The 21,802-nt window shown below is 41.8% G+C and overlaps 1 protein-coding gene and 1 long non-coding RNA gene across 4 annotated transcripts in view; one reads left to right on the top strand and one right to left on the bottom strand.

The window, feature by feature from the left end:
• Positions 1–391: 391 nt before the first annotated feature.
• On the bottom strand, positions 392–4,419 carry LOC138108023 (uncharacterized). Its single transcript, XR_011149825.1, has 3 exons — positions 4,033–4,419; positions 1,455–1,636; positions 392–779 (listed from the first exon to the last, which is right to left on the bottom strand). It is a non-coding gene; the product is annotated as an uncharacterized lncRNA (long non-coding RNA).
• Positions 4,420–4,516: 97 nt separating this feature from the next.
• ZNF318 (zinc finger protein 318) overlaps positions 4,517–21,802 on the top strand; it is a 32,449-nt gene continuing 15,163 nt past the window's right edge. For 2 of the 3 annotated variants that reach the window (XR_011149824.1, XM_069010046.1), the window contains exons 1-5: positions 4,517–4,934; positions 9,929–10,074; positions 14,926–15,559; positions 16,712–18,136; positions 20,971–21,070. Coding sequence is in view for 2 of the 3 variants with exons in the window: in XM_069010046.1 (XP_068866147.1) it covers positions 4,569–4,934; positions 9,929–10,074; positions 14,926–15,559; positions 16,712–18,136; positions 20,971–21,070 (2,671 nt within the window). In the remaining variant the exon portion in view is untranslated. Of the gene's footprint in view, positions 4,935–6,864; positions 6,935–9,928; positions 10,075–14,925; positions 15,560–16,711; positions 18,137–20,970; positions 21,071–21,802 lie in introns of those variants that run through there. The other variant, XM_069010047.1, reaches the window with a different exon arrangement.

The following is a 21,802-nucleotide window of genomic DNA, read 5'->3' as shown; positions in this document are numbered from 1 at the left end:
ACGGAAGAGTGCATTTGCTGCAAGTCTCTCTCTCTCTCTCTCTCTCTCTCCCCCTCCCCTCCTTGTTTAACAATCTTTTCTCACGGAAAAGCAATCTCAGTCTGGGTGTCAGAGCTGCAAGGTTGCCTTTCCATGACCAAGCTACTCATACTGTACACGGTGTGTATTTGGCCAGTCTACTCTTTTCCCGCACAGGTCGTCCAAAGGTTTCCAGACTAAACCTTCCAGAAGAGGCCTTGAGAGTAAGTTTTATGCCCTCTCTGCTCAGGGAAGCTTCCCTTCAAAGAAAATGGTGTGAAAGCAGCAAACTCTCAAAACAGCAAGTAGGAGTTGTGTGAGGTTGAAGCACTGAGCAGCACACAAATGAAACTGATTTCAGATTTCATGGCTCTGATGTCCTATTTATTTCCAAATGAAAACAAACAAAGAAACCCAAACAACTAAAAAATGTCCAAAACCAAACAAACACCCCCCCCCCCCAAATATACCCATAACCCCAACCAAACAACCACTTTCCATGTCTTAATAAGATAGCAGAGAAGTTCTCAGATATCAACAAAGGACAACCTTTCTCCCTGGAGCTAATCACTCTCAGAGCTTTTCCATTCAGCCACACTGTATTTGAGCATTCTCTTTTTTCACGTGCTGCTCATCATTTCATCCTGCTTACTCATCTTTCCTAACTTCTTCAGGTTCAAAGCCATGAACTTTATCACTTCAGCTGAAAGATGGACAACTTTCAGATGCCACAGGTTCCTTTTTGGTCCAGACAGCATTGCCTACACTCATATGGGAAACAAACACAAAGGGTATTAAAAAAGGAACTCCAGGAAAATACCAATCCACCCTAACCGATCTGAAATCACTTTGCCTGTTCTGCATAAGTGCATTTAAATAGCATCACAGCAAGAACTGAAGTTCATTGAAATGAACTCTTCATTTTCCGCTTCCTGAAGGCTATTTCCCCTGCTCCTGAATATTGCTGCCTATGCCATTTACTTCTATGTATTTGACTGATTTAAGATGTGCAGCACATGGAGTAGAGGCTGGTGGCTATATTGCTTACAAAGTACCTTGCACACTATAAATAATCATACACCTGACAATTATAAAAAAGTCAGAGCATTCAAAATTTTAAAAAAAACCCCACCAACGTTGGGTTTAATTTAATCCATCCACACTGGCCATGCAGGCTAGATTTTATTCACTGTCTACTATCCAGAGTCTGTTAGTCCTCTATATTGAAAAATCCCCAGTGAGGAAGCGCTGTCTGGCAAAGGGAGACTGCCCTCTCCTTCTCTGATGAGTTTGTTTTGTAACAGATTACTTAATACCAACCCCAGGACTCAGGGAATCAGTGTAGGCTGCATGCCCATTCCACTTCCCAGCAAAAAGTAAATATTGAACTGAAACAGAAGCCAGCCTAGACAAGCCTTAAATTCAGAATTATCAACCTTGTAATTATAGATGTAAAATCTCTGAAAGCAATTGTCTGTTTGGATGTGTTTTCTGTGCTCCCAGCCAGGACTCTGCTATCAGCTGAACGATCCTCAAATTCCATGACGACACAGCCAAGGAAGGTTTGATTACTTGGCTCAGTCCAGAATTTTTCATGAACAGGCTGCTTTGCCTGGACCTGAAGACAGAAGATAGATATTGTGAGCTGTTTTCCAGGGAAAAAATTAATGCCAAGTTCAGGAGACAGGAGTATCTTCTACCACATCTCCTCATGAGAACACCAATTCTGTCATAAAAACACAGAAACTGTCTTTGTTGTTACTCATAGCCTAGCCATTCAGCCATTGTCTCATGCCCCTGGATCTAGTCTTGACTCAGACAAGAAGGTAAAAAATTATAATTAAGGTATTACATTTTTCTCTGTTCTGCTTCTTAACCTAATGGTCCAACTTGAATTAATTCAATTCTGATTTCTGTTTATACAAAGCTACTGCTAACCTTTCTTATTCAGCTCTTTTTGAATGTCATTTGCTCCCTTTTCTTATTTGGGGCCTGATGAGAATTCAGAGACACCGTATTACCCCAACATTGCCCTCAGCATCCAATTAGCTACAGCCTCTCCAAGCAGTAGCTAATTGCGAGTTCAACTATGAGCCTTGGAATTTCAAAGAGGAGTTTAGAAGCTGAACTTCTAGCAAAACAGACCGACTGGCACCTCTGTCATCCAGTGAGAATCTAGAGCACCAGCTGCAGGGATGTTATAAAAACCTCTGCAAAGCAGGTAAGGGACCCTGCCTGACCTTTTCAATCCCTGAGACAAACTGCAGTGCTTCCTCTTCCAAAGATGTGAAAACTCTCAATTTGGTCTGCACCACTGGGCCCGATTTCAGTATCCATTTTAGGAATAATTTAACTGGATCCCACTATGGATGCCCGGTCCCTTTAAAAACTTAACTTAGTAAGGCATGTGGTTAAACGATGACACTACATCTAGTTGAAAATGAGTTTATAAATTCCAATTATAAATTGTAAAGCAATGCTCAGTAAGATGACAGGGTGCTACAAAATGCTAATGAGCACTGGTCAGTCTCCAACAAATGGAATTTTTCTCTTATGAACTCTTTTGATATCACAACACATAGGGTATTTGCGTCCTTTTTATAATTTCTCACATGAGCAGTTTTCTTATTGGTGTGCTGATAAGACATTTTAATGAACTTTCTCTTCAGTTTTTATTATCTGGATTCTTTCACCTTCCAAATGCCACCAAAATCTATGACCAAAAACCACCAAAACACCTCCTGTAGGCCTCCTATGGACGTAAGGCAAACAAGTTAGAAAAAAAAAATTCCTTTTCTGACATTTTGCAAAGTTTTTAGGTATTAGATGTATAACTATTATAGAAAACTGATTTTAAAAATGTTTTGCTGCGTTTCTTGGGTTTGTGGATTTTCACTTGTGTTTTGAAGCCAAATTATAGCTTAAAACTAATGCAAAGAAAGCAACAGCATGGAAGAGATGTCCAAAACCAAACAAGCCACTTTTCTCACTCTCTTTATTACACTCAGCTATTTTTATTTACTTCAGTTGGTGAAACTGAGTACTTGATGCGGGCACCTGACATTAATGCACGAAAACGTGTTTTTCCTTGAATAAAGAAACAGAACGCATTTGGGATAACAGTATATTCCTTGTAGTGATAAATTACTTGAATGTGATCTACAATGAAAAACTAGAGGGAAAACTCCTACATACATATCAATTTTGTGGTTATCTCAAAGTGTTTTGCTTCTCTGAGTGTTGCTGAGCCTGCTGCTTAGGGTACTTAATTGGAACAGATTAAGCATCCATTGCTCCTGCTAGAAGCAGATCCTCAAAGATGAAATTCTTATCCCAGGAATACCTACAACTGAATTAGGGTCGCTAATAAACACTGCAAGCCAGAGGACAGAAAGGTGAGGACAATGGTAACAGAAAATAAGTCTTTATATAGCTCATGCTTATTTTGATGATTGAGTGCATTTCCTGAGCCTGGGTGGTGATGCACTCATTCAGAAAAACCTCAGAGTGGCTCGGTTTTAATACAGTTGTACTACACCACTCCCAGCATGATTATCTTATTATCAGGCAGATCACCATCCTGCTGCTCTTTGTTGCCACTACTCTTAAGTGGTACACTTCAAAATAGTGTGTATGTTTGAGCAAATACATTCCGAAACACACAGGCAAAATTTCATCCAAAAATCGACTAGCTGTTCAAATACAGGCCCTCACATGTCATCTAGCTAAGAGTAAATTACAAATCAACATATAAAAGCTTGTAGATTTTGGAAACGAAGCTGAAGAGTTTTATGAGAACCTTAATTTCTCTGCTTTCATTTCTTTTGACCGCTAGCCCATCTTAGTTAATTGAAAACCCTCCTCCGGAGACAGTCCCCAACTCCCAAGTAAGAGAAACGCTTCTTCAGCCGTCGCACGGGAACCGAAGCTGTCACAGCCACTCCCCCGCACTAAGCGCGGTCGGCAGCAGGTGGTCAGGTGAGGAGAGGGAGGAGGCGGGAAGCCATTTCCTACCCTGTCATCCCTGCTCCCGGCAGCCAAGAGAAATCGGTTCAGGAATTTTCTGCGCTGGAGGCTCAGCCTCAGCACCGTCTGATCGATCAGGCAAGGATCGCTTTCGAACACACTTCTGTATGAGCACAACACCCGTACTGACCAGCTCCACAGTATAGTGCGTGTGTGTGTGTGGGGGGGGGGGGAACAACACAAGCAAGCAAACAACAACAACAAAAGAATCCAAATAACAAAAAGCCATCAAAGCCAAGCGTGCCCCTGTCACGGCCGCCGGGACCGAAGCGCGGAGGGAGGCAAAGACGCACCGCACAGTGGAACGCGGCAGCAGCCCCCCGCTGCCCTCACACCACACCAGACGGGGCGCCGGCGGCCGCCATTTTGAACGGGCGTCCCCAGGCACCGCCCCCCCCGCCCGGGATGCCGCCTCCCCCGCCCGGCTCGGGAGCGCGCAGGGCGGCCGGGAGCGCGCACGCCGGTGGAGGTGGGGGGGGGCCGGTCCGGAGGAGCCGCGGGACCTCCGGGCCGCCGGCGCCATCATGTACCGCTCCATCAGCGGCCGCTCCGGCCCCTCGTCCTCGTCCTCCTCCCACCGGCTGAAGGAGGGCGGCTCGTCGGCGTCTCGCGCCTCCCGCTTCAGCACATCGGGGCCGGGGCCAGGCCACGGCCGGCCTCCCCCGCCGATGCCCGCCGCCGCTTGCGCTGCCGCCTCGCCGCCGCGCTCCGCTTCGCCCCGTCCGCCGCCGCTTCGCCGCCACCGCTCCCCGTCGGGCCACCGCGGGCCTTGCCGCCGGTCCCCGTCGCCGCACCGCAGCCGGAGGTTGCCGTCGCCGCCGGGAGGAGCGGGGCTCGGCGGGCCCCGGGGCCGCCGGGGCAGCGAGCACGGAGACAGCGGCAGCAGCCGGGTAAATACTGCCGTGCGCCGGGGGGTCTCGGTGCGGGTCCTGGCCCCTCTCCCGGGGGGCTGTCAGAGCCCCAAACTTGGCGCGGCGAGGTCCTTGCAAAATTACACCGGCCCCGGGCTCTCCCTGTGCGGAGGGAGAGCTGCAATGTCCCCCCTATTCCTTAGAGAGCCAAATGGGGGAAAAAAAATCATTGATTTCCATTTTAAATAGTGTTTTCCCACTAGTTTCCATTGCATTTTTATTTGTCTTACCGTCTAGAGCCATTTTAGAGAAGGTTCAAAGATGATGCTGTCTTTTGCTAAGGCAGAGGATGTAACTAGTCATTTTTCTCCATTTAACACATTGGGTTATGTTAGTGCATAAATATTATTTAACTTAGGAGAATATAACTTTTTTGATAGCATGTTGGGTGAGTACTTTGAATTCTTCCTGCTGTCACGGCGAGCATACAAAAAGGACTGTTACTGATTTATATCTTTGAGAGGTATTCTTTGATACGCACTGCTTTGTAGTTGGGGCTGTGCATAGGGTGTTCCAGTCTTCTCACTCTGTCTTGGCAAAGTCTGATTTGGGCATGTAAAGCTCTGTTTTGGCATCTGAAGTGGATGGCACCTTGGATGCAGATACCTTCGTACTAAATCGAAGTATGAAGACTTTTTTTTTTGCGTGAGTGGCATCTGCTCACTTAGGTTTTCTCTTGTTGCTCCTTGGTGCAGTGATTGTTTTGTCTGGTGACTCTAAGCTGTGGTATGTAATAAGTTCATTGTGCTTTTGTATTACCGTGAAAAAAAGAGATTTTTGTACTGGGGTATTCTAGGCAGTGGTTGCATGGTCACGTAATCCAGCACACATACAGCTGGAAAGAACGGTATACTTACCTTTTGCTCTTGCTTTACAGTATATTCTGCCCTCTCCCCTTGTGCTCAGGCTTGGATTTGTGAGTTGCAGGGTGGGCTGTAGCTGGAAGTTCAACAAAAGTATGTTATGAGTCATTGCCTGATGGGACCCCCTAAGAGAAAATGGGGGTCTCTTTTTCATGGGGATACAGGTTCTTACCGCATTTCTTTGGAGCTGCAGCCATAGAAGAGGTCACAGGTGATTGTAGTGGCATTAAAACTTGGGTATTGGTGTTACTTCTTTTTGAAAGGTGAGCTCTCCTGGAGACCCAGGAAGATAATGTTGTCTTTGACAATTAAGCCAAGACAGGCTTAGAAACTTGCCTCTGGCCATTTGTTTTTATGTGGTATTTCACCCTTATCTCCATCCTATTAAGTTTCCTGTATGGTGCCCTTGCAAATTGCATTACTAGTAACATCCATGTTGAAAATAAGTAGTTTTTTAAAAGGGAGTGTTTTCCTATCTGGTTCATGTCAGTGTGTGTTGTGGCTTGATGGACAGTTGCATGTTCACAACTGATGGGTGCCAACCTGGGGTCTAGGACAGAACTTTCTTAAACTGACTTCACCATCACTGTCTCCCATTTCACTGCATCCATAATAGGCTGTGAACCTGTGCTGACTGTAACAAAACTTTCAGTGCTAATTGTGTTGGTGTTTCAGACTTGGAGAAATTTGGTCTAGAAGTTTTGACTTGAAGCCTCCCACTCTCCCTTTGATGGGGGGGGGAAGGCCACCAAAAACATCCACTTTACATGAACATTATTGTTGATGAACACCGTTCTTCTAGTGTTATTTTGCACCCTCCTGGCTCAAGTTAAATCAGTCATCTCAGCAAATTGTTAGAGATTAATGATGTTTTCCTTGCCTGTTCTAACTTCAGAGAAGGATTGAAAAACTATTACTCCTAGAAATTAGGTGTTAGCAGGCTAGCTAATGCTGAACTGATGAGCCAAATGGATTTTTTGTTTATTTACAGGATTACTGCATTTAAGGAAAGCCCTTCTGTAGGAAGCAATTGTCACAATAAGAGAGATCTTGAGACAATTAAATAGAGCTCTTCAACCTATATTGTGCTGACTCTTGCGTTTGCTAAAGCCCAGTGTAAGTAATTCTTAGAGTGTAACATCCACATTTTTTCCATGGAAGCTTTTGTTCCCCAACAGGTGTTTGACAACTGACACTACTTCTTCTTCAAAAGCGATGTTACAAAGCATAAAATACATGAATAGGTTTATTTTACTTTTTAAAAGTACTGTTTACAAAAGTAGCATTAATTAGAGAAAGATAAAAGCTGGGATTATGCTGGTGTTTTCCAAAGAGTCAGACTAAATGTGATGGAAACAAAGCAGACAGCAGATATGTTGGGTTGTCATGACTGGTTAGGGTAAAGTTTTAATAAATTTTTTAAGGCTTTATGACTTAAGATCCCCTCTCTTCAGAAGTCTGAGAATACAAAATGTGTAGATGTGGAGAGTTACACGAACATGTTAATAAGTGGGATTTTGGAGCAGTCTCTGAAAGAACATGAACTTAAAAGCCTGAGGAAGAGGAATTTAAGTTGCAACAAGGAAAGAGGCCTTGGAACAGGGGAATATATACATAAGGATGGGAGATATAGTATGTAGAATTAAGACACTGATGAGATAAAGGCATGGGGTTGAAATGGAGAAAATATTTGAGTACAAGCTCCAGGTTATTGTCCCTTTCCTTCATATGAATTGGAGTATGAAAGGAGCAGCCTTAGAGATTTCTTACTGCATTTTCTTGATTCTAGGAGGGTTTGTTTGTTTGTTTGTTTTGTTTGATTGGGTTTTTTTTTGTTTTGTTTTGTTTTTTTGTTTGTTTGTTTGTTTGTGAGATGGAGTACATGCAGTTCCAGGTAACAGCATTGTTGCACATTTTGTTGTGCATAACTGGTATACTGGTGGTGGAGCCATGTACTGGATGTTGTAAGTAGGGACGGTGTTAGTTTCTTAATAGCTGAGGAAAACTCTGTGGTGATTGGAAGAATGTGTAGGGACAGCAAAGGTTGGGGGTGAGTACTGAGAAATGTGGTGGAGGAGAGGATCAGGGCTTTGCGGTGAGAGATTTTGGCAGACTTTCATTTGTTCTTGCAAGGCTAACACATGCTGCTTTTATTTATCCCTGCTGACCTGCGTGCTTGTTCTTTTTAAAGGTTTTGTTTTAGCTTCTTTGCTTTCTTGTAAGAAAATTGGCTGATTAGAGGACTGGAGCATGTGGGGTCAACAGAGAATGGAGAAATGACAAGCAGGTATGGAACCTGTTCAGTAATATGGCAGTGGTAACTGTGGTTTAGGTGACAGAACAGGAAGGGAGAAAAATGCAGTGCAGTGCACACGTAGGTATGACTAGTGGTGGTGTTCAGTGCTCCAAATACAAAAACATCTTAAAACTGGAATTTCTCCAGTTTAAAAAAAAACACCTTCAAAAATCATGAAGTTCAAATATTTACTGCCCTAGCTGCTGTCTCTGGGCAATCTGTATAGGTCAGTCATAGGCAATCCAAACATTCTTAATGTAAACTATTTCTTTCCTTTGCCCAGAGTTTGTTCTGAGATGTAATCATCACTTCTCTGTCTTCAGTGGAGATGATTGTCATCTATATGCCCACAGTCTTGATGGCAAGATGGCCTCGAAGATAGTAATTTCTTGAGGCAGCCCTCAAAATCCAGTGTTACATTGGGCACTAGTGAGCCTTCAGAGTGTGTTTGTATGAGAGGCATGCACCTTGAATATGCTGTATCTCAGCCAGGCTGTTGCAGGATCATATTGTGCTGGACAAGACAGTTGGTCTTAGGAAGTAATTAGGAAGTGTGTTCTGTTAAATGCTGGGACTCAGCTTAATGGAGCAAAACAGAAATCACTAATATGTTACCATAGAATAAAGCTATGTGTACAATGGATTCTAGTACAGATTTGTACTGCAAGTGAACTTTGTTAGGTAAACCTGTGAGGGAATTCTTTTGCTTTCTGTTGGAGATTATGTACTGTTCTTTTGGTCTCTTGGAGGACTGAGCTGAATCTGCTGCATGTTCCCAGAGTGGGTGCAGACAATTCAGTGCACCTGCTGCTTACTACTGCAATTTTCAGCAGTAAAAGTGGTGTGCAGTGCATGGCTGGTTTGGCAGAATTGAAGCTGGTTCACTGCTTCCTGTAAAGCAGAATCTAAATTGTGTTGATTTAAAAAAGCAAATCAAGTATCTCTGTCTTTAGGCGTCTCATCTGTTTTTTATGGAACTCCTCGTAACTCTGATCATTCCTGTATTCCAGTGCTGTATTTTAGAATAATGTGAGGTGTAACTAGTTAAGCATAACTTACCAGTGATGATGTTTTGTGCACCGTGTATGTGTACAAAGGAAGGTCTGTGCAGAGGCAATGAGCTCAAGTCTTCTCTGCTGTAGATTTTTCAGAGGCAAATTTATTTAGTTTGCTGTAGTTTGTCTCTACAAGTAATAAATAATGGTAGTGGGAATTCTACTATAGAAGCTCTTCTAGTGTCATTGGTGTTTTTAGTATTATGTTGTGCTTATCTGCTGAAAGCAGCATGAGGTGAGGAAAACTGCTAAAAACATCACTGCTAGAAAAATCTTTGTTTACACTGGTTTATACTTTGGTTCATGTTGTTACTGAAGTTGTAAAGGGCCAGAAATCCAGACACTTTATTAAGAAATTTCTGGCACTGTTTCTTATGCAATGTTTATTTAGCTGCTTCTTCTCTACAAAGAGAGGAGGACAGCAGCAAATTTGAGACTTTGTGACTTTCTCTTTGATTTTACATCTTCCAAAATGGTGCTTTATGAAATGTATTTTTGAGTTGAAAATTTCTAGATAATTTAAATATAGAGCATGTTATTAGCACCTGGGATGAGAAGTTAAATGTAGTCAATACCTTCCCCTTTCTTTAGTAACTAAATAGAATTGAAGTATTTGGAGCAGTTGTTCTTCTAGTTTGATTTTTGAATTGGTCCATCCCCCCCAAGTCGCACTTATTAAGCAGAGCAGAATCACTTTCCTTTCTGTAGCTGAGATTAAAATCCCAATTGATGGGCTTGCACTCTTTCTTCAATTTACAGAGGCGTTCACCGAGTCTCCGCTCCGAGTCTTCCCTGGAACACAGCTTGCGGATTACTGTTGGTAATGACCGGTACTGCATCGGCACGCCAGAGCGAAGGAGGCTGCCTGATAGACTGAGCTCACCAGCTGATAACCTGAGTGACAGGTATGGCCCTCTGTGCGTGGGGATTCACGTGGGAGAAACAGTGTGGGAATGGGAATGGCTCTACTGGATGAGACCAAACATCTCATTAGCCCACTGAATGCCTAGGGAGTGAGGGTAAGCATGCAGTGATGCTTCCCGGCAATATTCCCCCCAGCCTCTTGCAGGCTGTAGTGCAGGGAATTCTTGAACAAAAGTTTCTGCCTGTATAACTCTGAACAGGTATTTCTTCTCTAATTTTTGTCAGCTGCTTCTAAACCCCATATAAATTAAGCATGCACAGCATATATTGCAGGAGGGAGTGTGATGTCAAACCCTCTGGTGCTTCCTTCCCCTTCAGGGTGGGATGTCACATGGAGACACTTCATTTGACATTTCACTATTTCAGCCACCTTCTGTTTCCTATGAACCTACCTAGTCCTTACTGAAAGGAAGGTTGTTTAGTGTAAGGATAGTGTAAAGCTTCAACTTTCTCATTTATTGGGAGAAATTGTCTACTTTCCTGATTTTTGAGCCTAGTCTAGAAGAAAACTCTAGAGCAGCTTGAAGAAGATTATTATTTTGACTTTAAAAACTTTGCAGAAGAGAATATAGTCAGACAGTCTCATACATTATAAAAGAAGTGTTAGGATTCTTAGGATCCCTTGATTGAAACTGGAGAGAAACAGTTAATGTAGAGAATTCTTTCGTGTTAAAAATACTGCTGTGAACAGTGAAGTGTAAATATTAGTAGATACAATTTGGAAATGGTTGCCTTCAGTAGGAGAACCAGTATAATCTGGCAAAAGAGAGAAAATCAGAAAACTGTGCAAATAATTCCCTTTGTCTTGAATTTCAAAGTTAAAGATGGCATAGCTTGTGCCCTGAAGTACACAGTTGCACTTTCAGGTCAGGGATAAGCATCCAGCACAAAAAAAGCACTACCACTTCCATTTTTGATGCAAATATCATCAACTGTTAGAAAAAGAAAAAAAGAAAAAAAAGAGAGAGAAAGGGAAGTGAGCAGAATAAATGAATTTCCTGTCTTTCTCAGATGTAAAGTTAAGTTTTAGCAGGTGTACAAAACCAAATGAGAGTTTGGTTTTCGGTACTGTCACTTTTATGCCTTTACCTCAGTTCTCCTGGCATTAGTGTTTGATTTGTAAATCCCCTATGCAGTCTGCAATCTTCTGAATGAAATGAGTGCATATGCTCAGGGAGAGTAGAGTGGTTGGAAGAAGGAAGTGGTATGTATGGGAACTGGCACTTCTTTGGCAAGTTAGGAACATTTGAGGGCAGGGAGTGGTGGTGTCTGTCCCATTGCTTCATTTTCTCAGGTGAGATTTTAGATTTTACCTGTTCTGTGGTGCTGATGCATGGTTAGAAGTAACATCAGATATAGTGGAGTTTAGATTATCTAACATAAGAGTGAGAAATCACGAAGTTGACTTCTCTGTTACAGAACCCATAGATGCGAAAAAGAATGGTAAGAATAGACTCCAGAGGAGGTTTAAAAGTGACAGATGAGTTAGAATGAGAAGAAGATAAAGTGGGACCATGTAGACTTTAATCTTTAAGTGACTTCCTCTGTACTTGTAGTGTAAGTATGCAAGAACTTCATGTTGTTACATTTACTCTTTTTTTTTTTTGTCTAATCTGTGCTGGCTGCACTTTTCTGAGTGATGCCCATTTTCCAGAAGCTTAAAGTATGTGATGACCAAGTCACCTGTCAGCTTTTCCTAAATCATCCCGGTACCACTTCTGAATTCCAAATTTCTTCATTGCCAGCCATTTTGGTTGTTTTCAAAAGACACTTGGTATTTGGTTAAGGACATTATTTATCAAGTACTTTTCATCATGTATTTTTTCCCCCCTCTCTGAGAGGCTGCCCTGGTACCAGGACACTGACTTTATTTCTGTCTCTGTTCTCTCTCTCTTATTTCTATCTTTGTTACTGGTCATATCACATTTTTATTTGGCATGTGGTATGTTCTCATTCTAATTTAAAAAAGAAAAAGGCAAAAGAAAAAAGTGTTTCCTGAAGATGTCTCTTCAAATCCTGAAGTAATTGGAGCAAATAATTCTGAATTTAGTTATTCTCAGCTCTTTTTGCTAGCTACTTCTGTATTTCAAGCAATCACTTTGACACATTATTCTCTGTAATTTGTAGGGCCTTGGGATGGTAGAGAGGTTCATTAGCCTATAAAGGAATTAAAATACCAAAGGATGGAAGTCAGGGAGGCTTTTAGAGTCTCCTGCAGCAGTGGGTTTTCAGGATGCCCGAGGAGGGTTTCTCAGGGTTTGTGTTCACATGCAGGTCCATCCCAAAACATCTGTAAGAGCTTGCCCCAAGTTTCTAGGGCAGCTGGTCTCCTGCACATGTCTAAGTAGGCATATTGAATGCTTCTGGACTGTGTCTTCAAGGTCACCTAAGCAGCTTCAGTCTCCTACTTTGACCAATAAGTATGTTTTTGTCTTCCAGAATCTCAATCTGTCAAAGTGAAAAATAAATCTTTTCCCTCTCCCTGTCTTCCATCTCTCCGGCTCTTAGTATTTTTAAGACATTCTACTACTATCTGGCATAAGCTATAGAGAGCATCCCACCAATTCTTTCATCTGAGGTTAATACAAAAGATAGACCATATCACTGCAGAGACTTGGTCTGCATTAAGCTGTGTTCTGAAATAGCATTTTTGGCATAATATCAAGAGTAACAATTGGCTTGAATATGAACAGCTCTTCTGACTCCCTCTTCAAAGATGGTGTATTAAAGTGGAGTTCTGTTGGTTGCTCTCAGCAGAATACCACTATTTATTTCTGTTTCTCTGTATGTGAATAAATATGCCAAAAAGTAAATTATCTTACACTAGTTGTAGGTCTCTGAGGCATCGTGTGTGTAGCCTGTGATCTGTTTTCTGTCTCTGAAACTGCAAATTCCTGTGATTAATGGATTATCTGTTGGTGAAGGAATTGGGATGATCACAGTGGTACCACCTTGTATTGTCTCTCAGGGATGCAGTAGCCAGTAGTGGACATTACTGGCTGAAAGCATCCAAACCAATTAAGAGGGACATATCTCTATTGGACTGTATGCACAGAAAACATGTTTCAAAGAATCCTGTAAGGCAAGTAATCATTTTTCTCACACCAATATTTAATCTTCAGGTTTTAAATTTGCATCTTAGCTGTTTAGAGTGTATTTGGAATGTCTTTCTGGTTGTAAATACAGTGGGTTTGCTGCTCCTTTCTTTCTGAAGTATGATTAAAAATTCCTCTGCTTTGTCACTGCAGTCAGAGTGTTTGAATTGTAGGTGACAGCTGCTAGACATGCATCTAAATAATTTTATTTGCACAAAAGTCAGCCAAAGGTATATAGTGAAACACATCTGTTACTCCATAAGGTTTGTTCATGCAGCTTGTACAGGTTTAGCAGGCGCTCAGAAAATGTGACACTGGGAGCAGACATACCTTTATGTAGGTTGTGACAACAACATTTATTTATGAAATTTAATTTAGCTGTTTTTAGATATTTTTGTGCCTTTGGAGGAGGTGGATATGCGTAGTTTGCTGGAAAACTGGAAAGGTACTGTGTAATACAATGGATACAGGTGCATGCCAGATTTGCTCTGTGAGATGTGTTGGACTGATAAAGTACTAAATGCTTAGCAATGATGCAAGGTAAAGTGAATTTTTGTGTTGGTTTTGTTCTTAAATATGCATATGTGAACTATGAAAATACTCAAGAAAAAGACCTTGTCTGTGCATCTCTGTTACTCTTAAGTCTGATGTGAAAAACTGGGGCTGTAATTTATTTGCAGATTTTTTGAAGATGTCTTCTGTCATGACTTGATTTGTCCCTTCTCAAATCTATGGATCGACCTTTTTGAGGAGGAGGAGATAATTTTTGAGGATTCAGGCCATTAAATGTAGTTTATCTCAAATTGATTCACTCAGGAAAGAGTTTTCTCTCTCATTGATTTCACTTAAGGAGCACATTTTCTTTCTTGGACAATCTTGATAGATTTTGAAATATCAATGAGTAAAACCAGCAGCTGGTAACTTTTAAGGTGGTTTGATTTGTTTCTGCCTTATGTAAAGAAAAGTCCCAGAACAGTTTTTAGGCATGGAGAAAAAGGCCTTAGTTAAAACAGTACTCCCAATTGGAGGTGTGTGTAGGAATTGGTCCAAAAGAAGATACTCAAGAGAAGAAGCTGGTTATTCTGACACTGTGACAGTTGCACATCTGTAATAACGCAGGGGCTGGCACAGAAGAACGATACCATTGCACTTGATCTCCCTGGTTTATAGATATCAGAAACTGTGCTTCTTTTTGGGTATGGCGTTAATGTGATTAGCGACAGTGCTGTCTACATATCTGTTGCAAAAGAAAGTGTTGTTAGAATTTGTGGTCCTTGTCCACAGCTGAAGATAAAAAGAGGATCTGGTTGCATTTGCCAGTGTGAAACTGAATAACATTTTGAATAATTCATACGAAATCTGACCTTGGCATCTTGCTGGGAGAGGCAAGGAAGGGGATTGTGGTCTGAAATATGATAGTAAGGTTTTTTTTAAAACATGTAGTCTCTCACATTCACAGAAATGAATCCATCCTATCAATTTTTCAAGGCTCTTATTCTTCAGTATAAGTTGAATTGTTCACGTCACTGTGTTTGAGGGTAACTTCCTAGCAGGGATGTACAGTACCATTAAAAATAAGTCTCCCTCTCTACCCTGCCTTTTAAGTACATAAAATGTTGGTTCTGTTTAGTGAGGGAGTTTAGAAACCGATTTGGAAATTTCTTACCCCTGAGTAGGTGTAAGACTTATTTACTCTGATTCAAGTACTTGTATTTATTCTGTGTTTCTCTTACACAGGGATGATATGGCTGATGGTCCAATATTCACTAGAGGCCTCACATGTCCTCGAGGCCTTGAGAGATACCCCGCACATGAAGATCAGCCTTCAAGTCCCTTCGTTCCGAGGCATGATGAGGACTACCGCAACAGAGACGTTTTCCTCCACCGCTCCGATTACAGTCCACACTATGGCCGTCGGGAGGAGCTGCCTCGTGGATCTGACAGCGTTGGTGACAAACTGAGGAGATCCCCCTACCCACTGAGGGCAGAGGAGAGGGGACGAGAAATAAAGCGTCCACGGTATGAAAAGGATGAGAAGATGCATGGTGTGAGTGGAGAGCATCAGGGTTTCTCATCAGGAACACGAAACTATCGCAGACGAAGCCGCAGCCGTAGTAGGAGCCTGAGCCCATCATACCTGAATGAAGAATTCCGAGAGCTTGACCGTGCAAGGAGGAAAAGAGAAGAAGAAGAGCGCAGTAGAAACTTGAATCATGATGTTTCAGGCAGTGGCTATGTGATCCCTGGCTTGACTAACACACTACAGACTTCTGAGCCTCGGTATACATATAAGCCTGAAGAAATCCCACCCATGCCCAAAAAATCTATTTTGAAGAAACGAATAGAGATGGAAGTAGAGTCTGCTGTTCAGGTTTGGTCTCTGTGCTTCTGTCTATGTGCTTGTACTTTCCAAAACAGTTACTTCATGATACAGAATGTTAGTTTGATTTCCAAAATAGAAAAGCCAAATCTTTGCTTCCCTGTCTTTAGGAGGATAGGTATCTTTTTGCAGGCCTGTATGAGTTAGAATTGCATTAGAAACTTTAAATGGTTCTGGCATTTAATCAGGAATCATATATGTGTATATATATACATATATACATATATATATATATATAATCTGAGACAGAATAAAATGTCTTTGTGGAAATTCAATCCAGGATGCAGAGGTCTGGGCCAGCTTTTATAGCAAAGCTGACTCTTGTAGTACCACAGGCAGTCAGGATATTGATTGAATTTATTCTCCTGTCGCAGTGTCTCTTTCTTGTTTCTTTATAGACTTAGAGAGCTGCCTAATGCATCCTCAGTACCTCTGTTTGAAAATGTCTTTTAAATTTCTTTATTTTTTTCCCTTTGGACTGTAGGCTGGGATCAGCCCTACTTAATTTGTACCAAACCTATACCAGTTGAGTCTCAAAATTAGAGCAATGGACAGATAAGTGGCTGTGACAACTGTGCTAAATTGACTTTTTGTGTTTTAAGACATCACTTTGATTTGCCTGTTGTACTGATCAGTGTTGGTTTGACAGTGACATGTTTATCTCAGGAGTGGTCCGATACTGAGGATCCCATTCCTATTTCCTATTACTGGAAATGCTATTTAATACAGCATTAATTATGAATATCTGACGAAGTGACTGGGAATAACCCCAATGCAGTAGTTTTTACCTGAATTAAGGTATTGAAATCCTATTTGAGTATGACTAAACTCAAAGCATATCCAAAATTATGCAACAGGATTTCAATTTTAAAATTTCAGTTCTTACGCTTGCAAAAAATTTGTGAAATATAATTGTGATTTTGTGTGTTCGCTCAGATAAGCATTCATTGTTGGACATGACATTCCAGAATCAACAGGCAACTTGGTTTGTTATCGTCTGTGTTCTCTTTCAACTGTATATTGTCTCTTCTAACACTTTTATTGAGCTATGAACTCAAGGAGAAATGAACATGTTCCTTTGTTCTGTGAGGCACATGGTGCCTTAGAAGGCCTTGGCAGTAAATAGTATCTTCTCTCTTTCAGCCCGAGGGCTTTTCAAGCAGTCCAGCCCCCAGCAAGGATCTTCCTCTTCTTTCTAGTCAGTCATCTTTGCCCCAGAGCAACAACATGGCTCCTTTTGCCTCTGAAGTGGAAAACTTTCTCAAACGGTTTAACAAAGAGTCTCTTGCGGAGTCTGCAAACAAGGAGTTGCGTGAAGGTTTATATGAGTGGAACCAGCTCTCTGGGCCTCCCAAAGACACTTTGGCGTTTGAAGAGAAGTTTGGAAGCTTCTTAAGTCACAAAGAAAAGGTAGAACCCAAGGCAGAGCCCGCTGATCGCCATACTGACTTCCTGCTGCCTCACGAGAGGGCCAGTCAGGATGGTAGTGGTTTCTCCCGAATTCTGGGCATGATGGCTGATTCTGTCAGTGCTCAGGAGAAGAGGAGGCGTAGCTTTCCTGACATTGAGGATGAAGAGAAATTTCTTTATGGTGATGAGGATGAAGAGACCAAAATTGAATCTCTCCCCATCGAGAAGCCCCCAGTGAGTTGTAGCAATGAGATAATAATCCAAAAAATGAGCCCACCTCCTTCTCCTGCTCCAGCTGTCAAGATGGATCCTTTAGAAGAGCCAAATGCAGAGTATGCAAAAATCCATGACTTACTCAAAACCATTGGGCTTGACATTGGTGTTGCTGAAATTGGAAAACTGGCTGTTCGTACCCAGGAGCGCCTTCATGGCAAAAAGCTGGCCTCTCGTTCTCCAGATCGCCGCTCTTCAGACGCTCGCAGACTGGATGCTTGGGACCTGCGCCGCAGCCGGAGTGACACTCGTTCTCCTGAGTCAGGCCAGCCGCGTTCAGCGTCACCTCCGGGCTCTTTCCAGCAGCCTAAAGATGCGTCCTCTCTTCAGAAATCAGAATATACTAAGAGCAGTCCAGTGGGACAGGAGATACCTCCACATGCACCAGACCAGCCTCTTCCTTCTGTCTCTCTCATTCCTTCAATTCCACCAACTCCTCCTAGTTTGCCACCTACACCTACTTCTGTTTCCCAATACCAAATTCCCAACTATTCCCACTACACTGCTGCTCAAATGCCCCAAAACTATCCACCTCCCACAATGGCTCCTCCAGGATACGATGCGTATGGGCACTATATGGCATATGCAGCCCCTGGATGGCCCATGTACCCTCCTGCCCAGCAGCCTAATCCTACGCTCCCAGAAGCTCATGGTCTTCTTACTATGGCCATGTCAGCGAACCCCACACGTCCCAATCTCCGAGTGATTGAGACAGTCTCTCTGGGAAAGGATGTCCCTGATGTAAAAAGAGATGGTTCTGTGCTCGTTCAAGTCCCTACCACTCCTTCTCATTCCAAAGCGCCCCTTCGTCTGTCTTCACATGCTCTCAAAAATACCACAGAAAGGATGTCGGATGAAAAAAATCGGGCAGCTCAAAAGCAGAAGGTATGTTAGGTATTCAGAATGTGTTGGATTATGTGGTTGGTGAGGTGGAAGGTTTTCCTCTTCGGGTGCACCTTTTTTTTCCTGAATTACTCCAGTTTAAAAATGGTTTGACCTAGTTTACTTTTGTTAAAGATTTCTGAGGATTTGTCCGTATTAATCTGTGACGCTTTTGAAAAATGCATTTCAAATCCCCTGATGCCTTGATGGGGCTACCTAAAAACAGAGGCTAGACAAAATTAGGAGGATAAAAGCAGCAATTTACTGAAGTGCCTTCAAGGTACACGTTGGGCAGTCAAAAGCCTTCGAAGAGGCTACACCCAAAATGAACGACTGGGTCACGGGTTTTCATACTTGTATAAGTTTGGTCCATTTGCCTATCCGGATTAATTCTCCAATTAAAATTTCAGGTAATGAAGTCATTACCCCCAAGTTTGTTCCCCCCCCCCTTAAGCCACTTTTTCAATGTATTTCGGGACCTGAGACACTAAGGTTCAGGCCTTGAGAGGATTTGTTTTGTCTGACCAGAATGGGAGAACAGTAGCTAACAGGCTGTATGGGGTCTTAGAGTTACACACTAAGGCATTACAGGATATGAAAAATACAAAAGCTAAAATCCTAAGGCCTCACCACCAAAGTTGTATGCCATTGCCTATTGCAGAACAGAAGAAATCAAAAACAAAGTTGAAGTTCTTTGGACCATCCAAAATCTTACAGAGAAAACACATGGTGACTGCAGCTTGGCTTTATTCTGCTGAGCTTTAGATATTGAAATACCTGAAGATGTGGAGATATGTAAATATCTGAAGGGATAGTGTTAAGAAAATAAAATGGCTTTTTTCACTGATGTCCAGTGGCAGAACGAGAGGCAAGAGGCACAAACTGAAACATGGGAGGCTCCATCTGAACATACTACATTGTACAATAATACCATGGTTATACCTGTATTAGACATTCTTAAATATAAACTAAAGGATATTGGCATTCACATCGCAGGCAATCTTCCGTCTACATTCATATTAATTCTCTTACAAAGATGACAAAATGAGAAGAATGTAAGGGAAACTCCACTTGGAGGCTCTGACACCAGGTTATGGGTGTTAATATTTTCCTCTTCTAATTATCTTGGTTTGTACAATAATTAGAGTGTAGTGGGGAAGAATGTATTTTAATATAGGAAACTGTAGTTACACAACTGTCAAAGAACTGGAAGATTCCCAAAAGTTGTTTGAGTTTTCAGACTGGTGTCCACTTGGTCTTTGTTATTAAAGTAGGGGCATAGAATTATAGGGGTTGGAGGGGGCAATTAAAGATCAGCTAGTTACAACCCCACTGCCATGGACAGGGACACCTTCCACTAGACCAGGTTGCTCAAAGCCCCGTCCAACCTGGCCTTGAACACTGCAGGGTTGGAGAGTCAGAATCTCTGTGGGCAACCTCTCCCAGTGCCTCACCATCCTCATTGTAAAAAAAACCTTCCTTTATATCTAACTTAAATCTACCCTCTTTTAGTTTGAAACTGTTGCCACTTTTCCTGTGACTGCAGACCCTGGTAGAATATCTGTACCCATTTTTCTTCCACATCCCCTTTGAGTATTGAGGCTGCAATAAGGTATTTTATTATAAGAGCCTTTTCTTCACTTGCATGAAGTGCTACATCAGCAAATATGTGAGCTTCCACTGCTTGCAGAAATAATAATTTCTTCAGCTGACACAGCTGAAATTTTGTTCTTAATGAAATTAGTACTTTTTTAATAGCTTTCTTGGCTAAAGGTCTGTGGTTTTCTCCTGCCCTGACATACCCTGCTACCTCATATGTACATCTCGGTAGAACTTCTAAGGCTTTGTCTGCACTACAGACATCTTTGACTTGGGCTTAGTCCACTGGGGTTTTTTTGCTGGGATGGCTTGGAGTATAAAAATTTGCATGCTCCAGTTGATGCCCCCATGCTGCAGAAAACTCAGGAGAGAATGGTGCTTTGGTGATAAAAAAAATAGCACACAAAACCAAAATAATTTAAAAACCCTTATGGTGTTTAAGATGTGGCTTAACTCTGTTGGTAGAACTACTTCAGGAGGGATTCAGGGATCCAGCCAACATTTACGTTGCCAGAGTAGAAGTGATTGTCTAGGGAAGTCAGGATCACTTGTTTCTTAAGGGAGGGGTCTAGTAAGTTTTAAGAGCCTTGTGAAGATAATAAAAAAATTGGGATTTGTCTCTTGAAAAATGAAGCTGGAAATGAAACTGAAAGAACTTTTCAGGTTTCATTTTAGCATATTGCTTTGTTTCCTTCTATGAGAATCAATAAAAATCAGTGGAAAAAGGATTTGTGAGCTCCTCATGCCACAGTTTACCTTATTGAACAAGAAACAAATTTCATCCTGATGTTTCATGTCAGATTGAAGCAAAACCTAACTAATAGCTAAAATGGGCCAGAGTCAAAGCAGGAGGCAAGGTGAAGAGCTGTGAAGGCTACATGCTAGCTGTAGAGATACTGCATGAGTTTTGATTACCCATTTGGCATTGGTCTTGATCAGCCCTCTAGAAGACAGCCAGCTGAGCCTAAGGGCCTTGGGAAGTGGTGCAACAAACAGAGCAGTTTAGAGGAATACTCTGCCCAAAAGAAAAAAAATTGCCTACCAACAGGGTTGAAGTGTGACCACGCAATACAGTTACCTTCAGATACAGAGAGAGAGGTGTATTTATTGTGTTAAAATACTCAAGAACGTTTTGGGAATTGCAAGCAGTGTGTCTGGAAGGCTGAAGTCTTCCTGTCATTCTTGCAAGACTTGTGTTGGGAAGAGAAGAAAATCCAGACACATTCCAATTTATTTAGGTGATAGAAGAGAGAGAAAAACTGAAGAATGATCGAGAAGCACGGCAGAAGAAGCTTTACTATCTCAAGACTGAATTGGACAGGCTTCGTAAACAGCAAGGTAAAGTTTATTATTCCCCCACGCCTCAGCCCCTGCTTCTTTTTTTTCTCCCATTGGGGTGTGTCTCAAGTCTTGGTAGCTAATAGGAGAAGGGAGGACCAAAATAATAATAGTCCATAACAGTATTTTCATACTCCTGGCAATGCAAAACTCTTCAGAAAACAGTGACCTTGTTACTATATTAAAATCAATTACATCTAAGTTTGGCTGTTACACTGAAGCAAGCAGTTGCTCTTGCATCTTCTTTGGCAGCCTGATAAGCTAAAGGAATTGTACTTTATGCATTTTAGTGCTTCTTTAGAAGAAGTGAGAACTAGTAACTGAAGATGTTATTGTGCCTTTCAGTTGTTCATGAGTATCATCTGGAGTTGGAAAAGTCCTCTCTCAACAGAGCTGATTTTTGTATCTTAAAACTTGTTTGGTTCAAGTAAATACTTATTTCCCTCACCTTTGGAAAATAATACTTTCAGGTTAGAATATGCAATTTAACTTTTGGTCATTTGGTCACAGGGAAATAGTGATTATTAAATTCATGCTCTGGAGGATTGTGATGCCTCTCTTAGGGTGTGTATTATGGCAGTCCCTACAGAGGCAGATCATGCAGATTTAGTGATGCTGTACCTGAGAGTTCCATCTTTACAACTTTATAGTCAAGATTTAGCTGTAATATTTTATATTAGACTTTTAATTGTTGCTGGAATTATTGTACAGATCTAAAGTGAATTTTCCTGT

Source organism: Aphelocoma coerulescens, chromosome 3, assembly GCF_041296385.1.
Source record: "Aphelocoma coerulescens isolate FSJ_1873_10779 chromosome 3, UR_Acoe_1.0, whole genome shotgun sequence".
NCBI lineage: Eukaryota > Metazoa > Chordata > Aves > Passeriformes > Corvidae > Aphelocoma > Aphelocoma coerulescens.
This window is presented reverse-complemented; position numbering and strand designations above follow the sequence as displayed.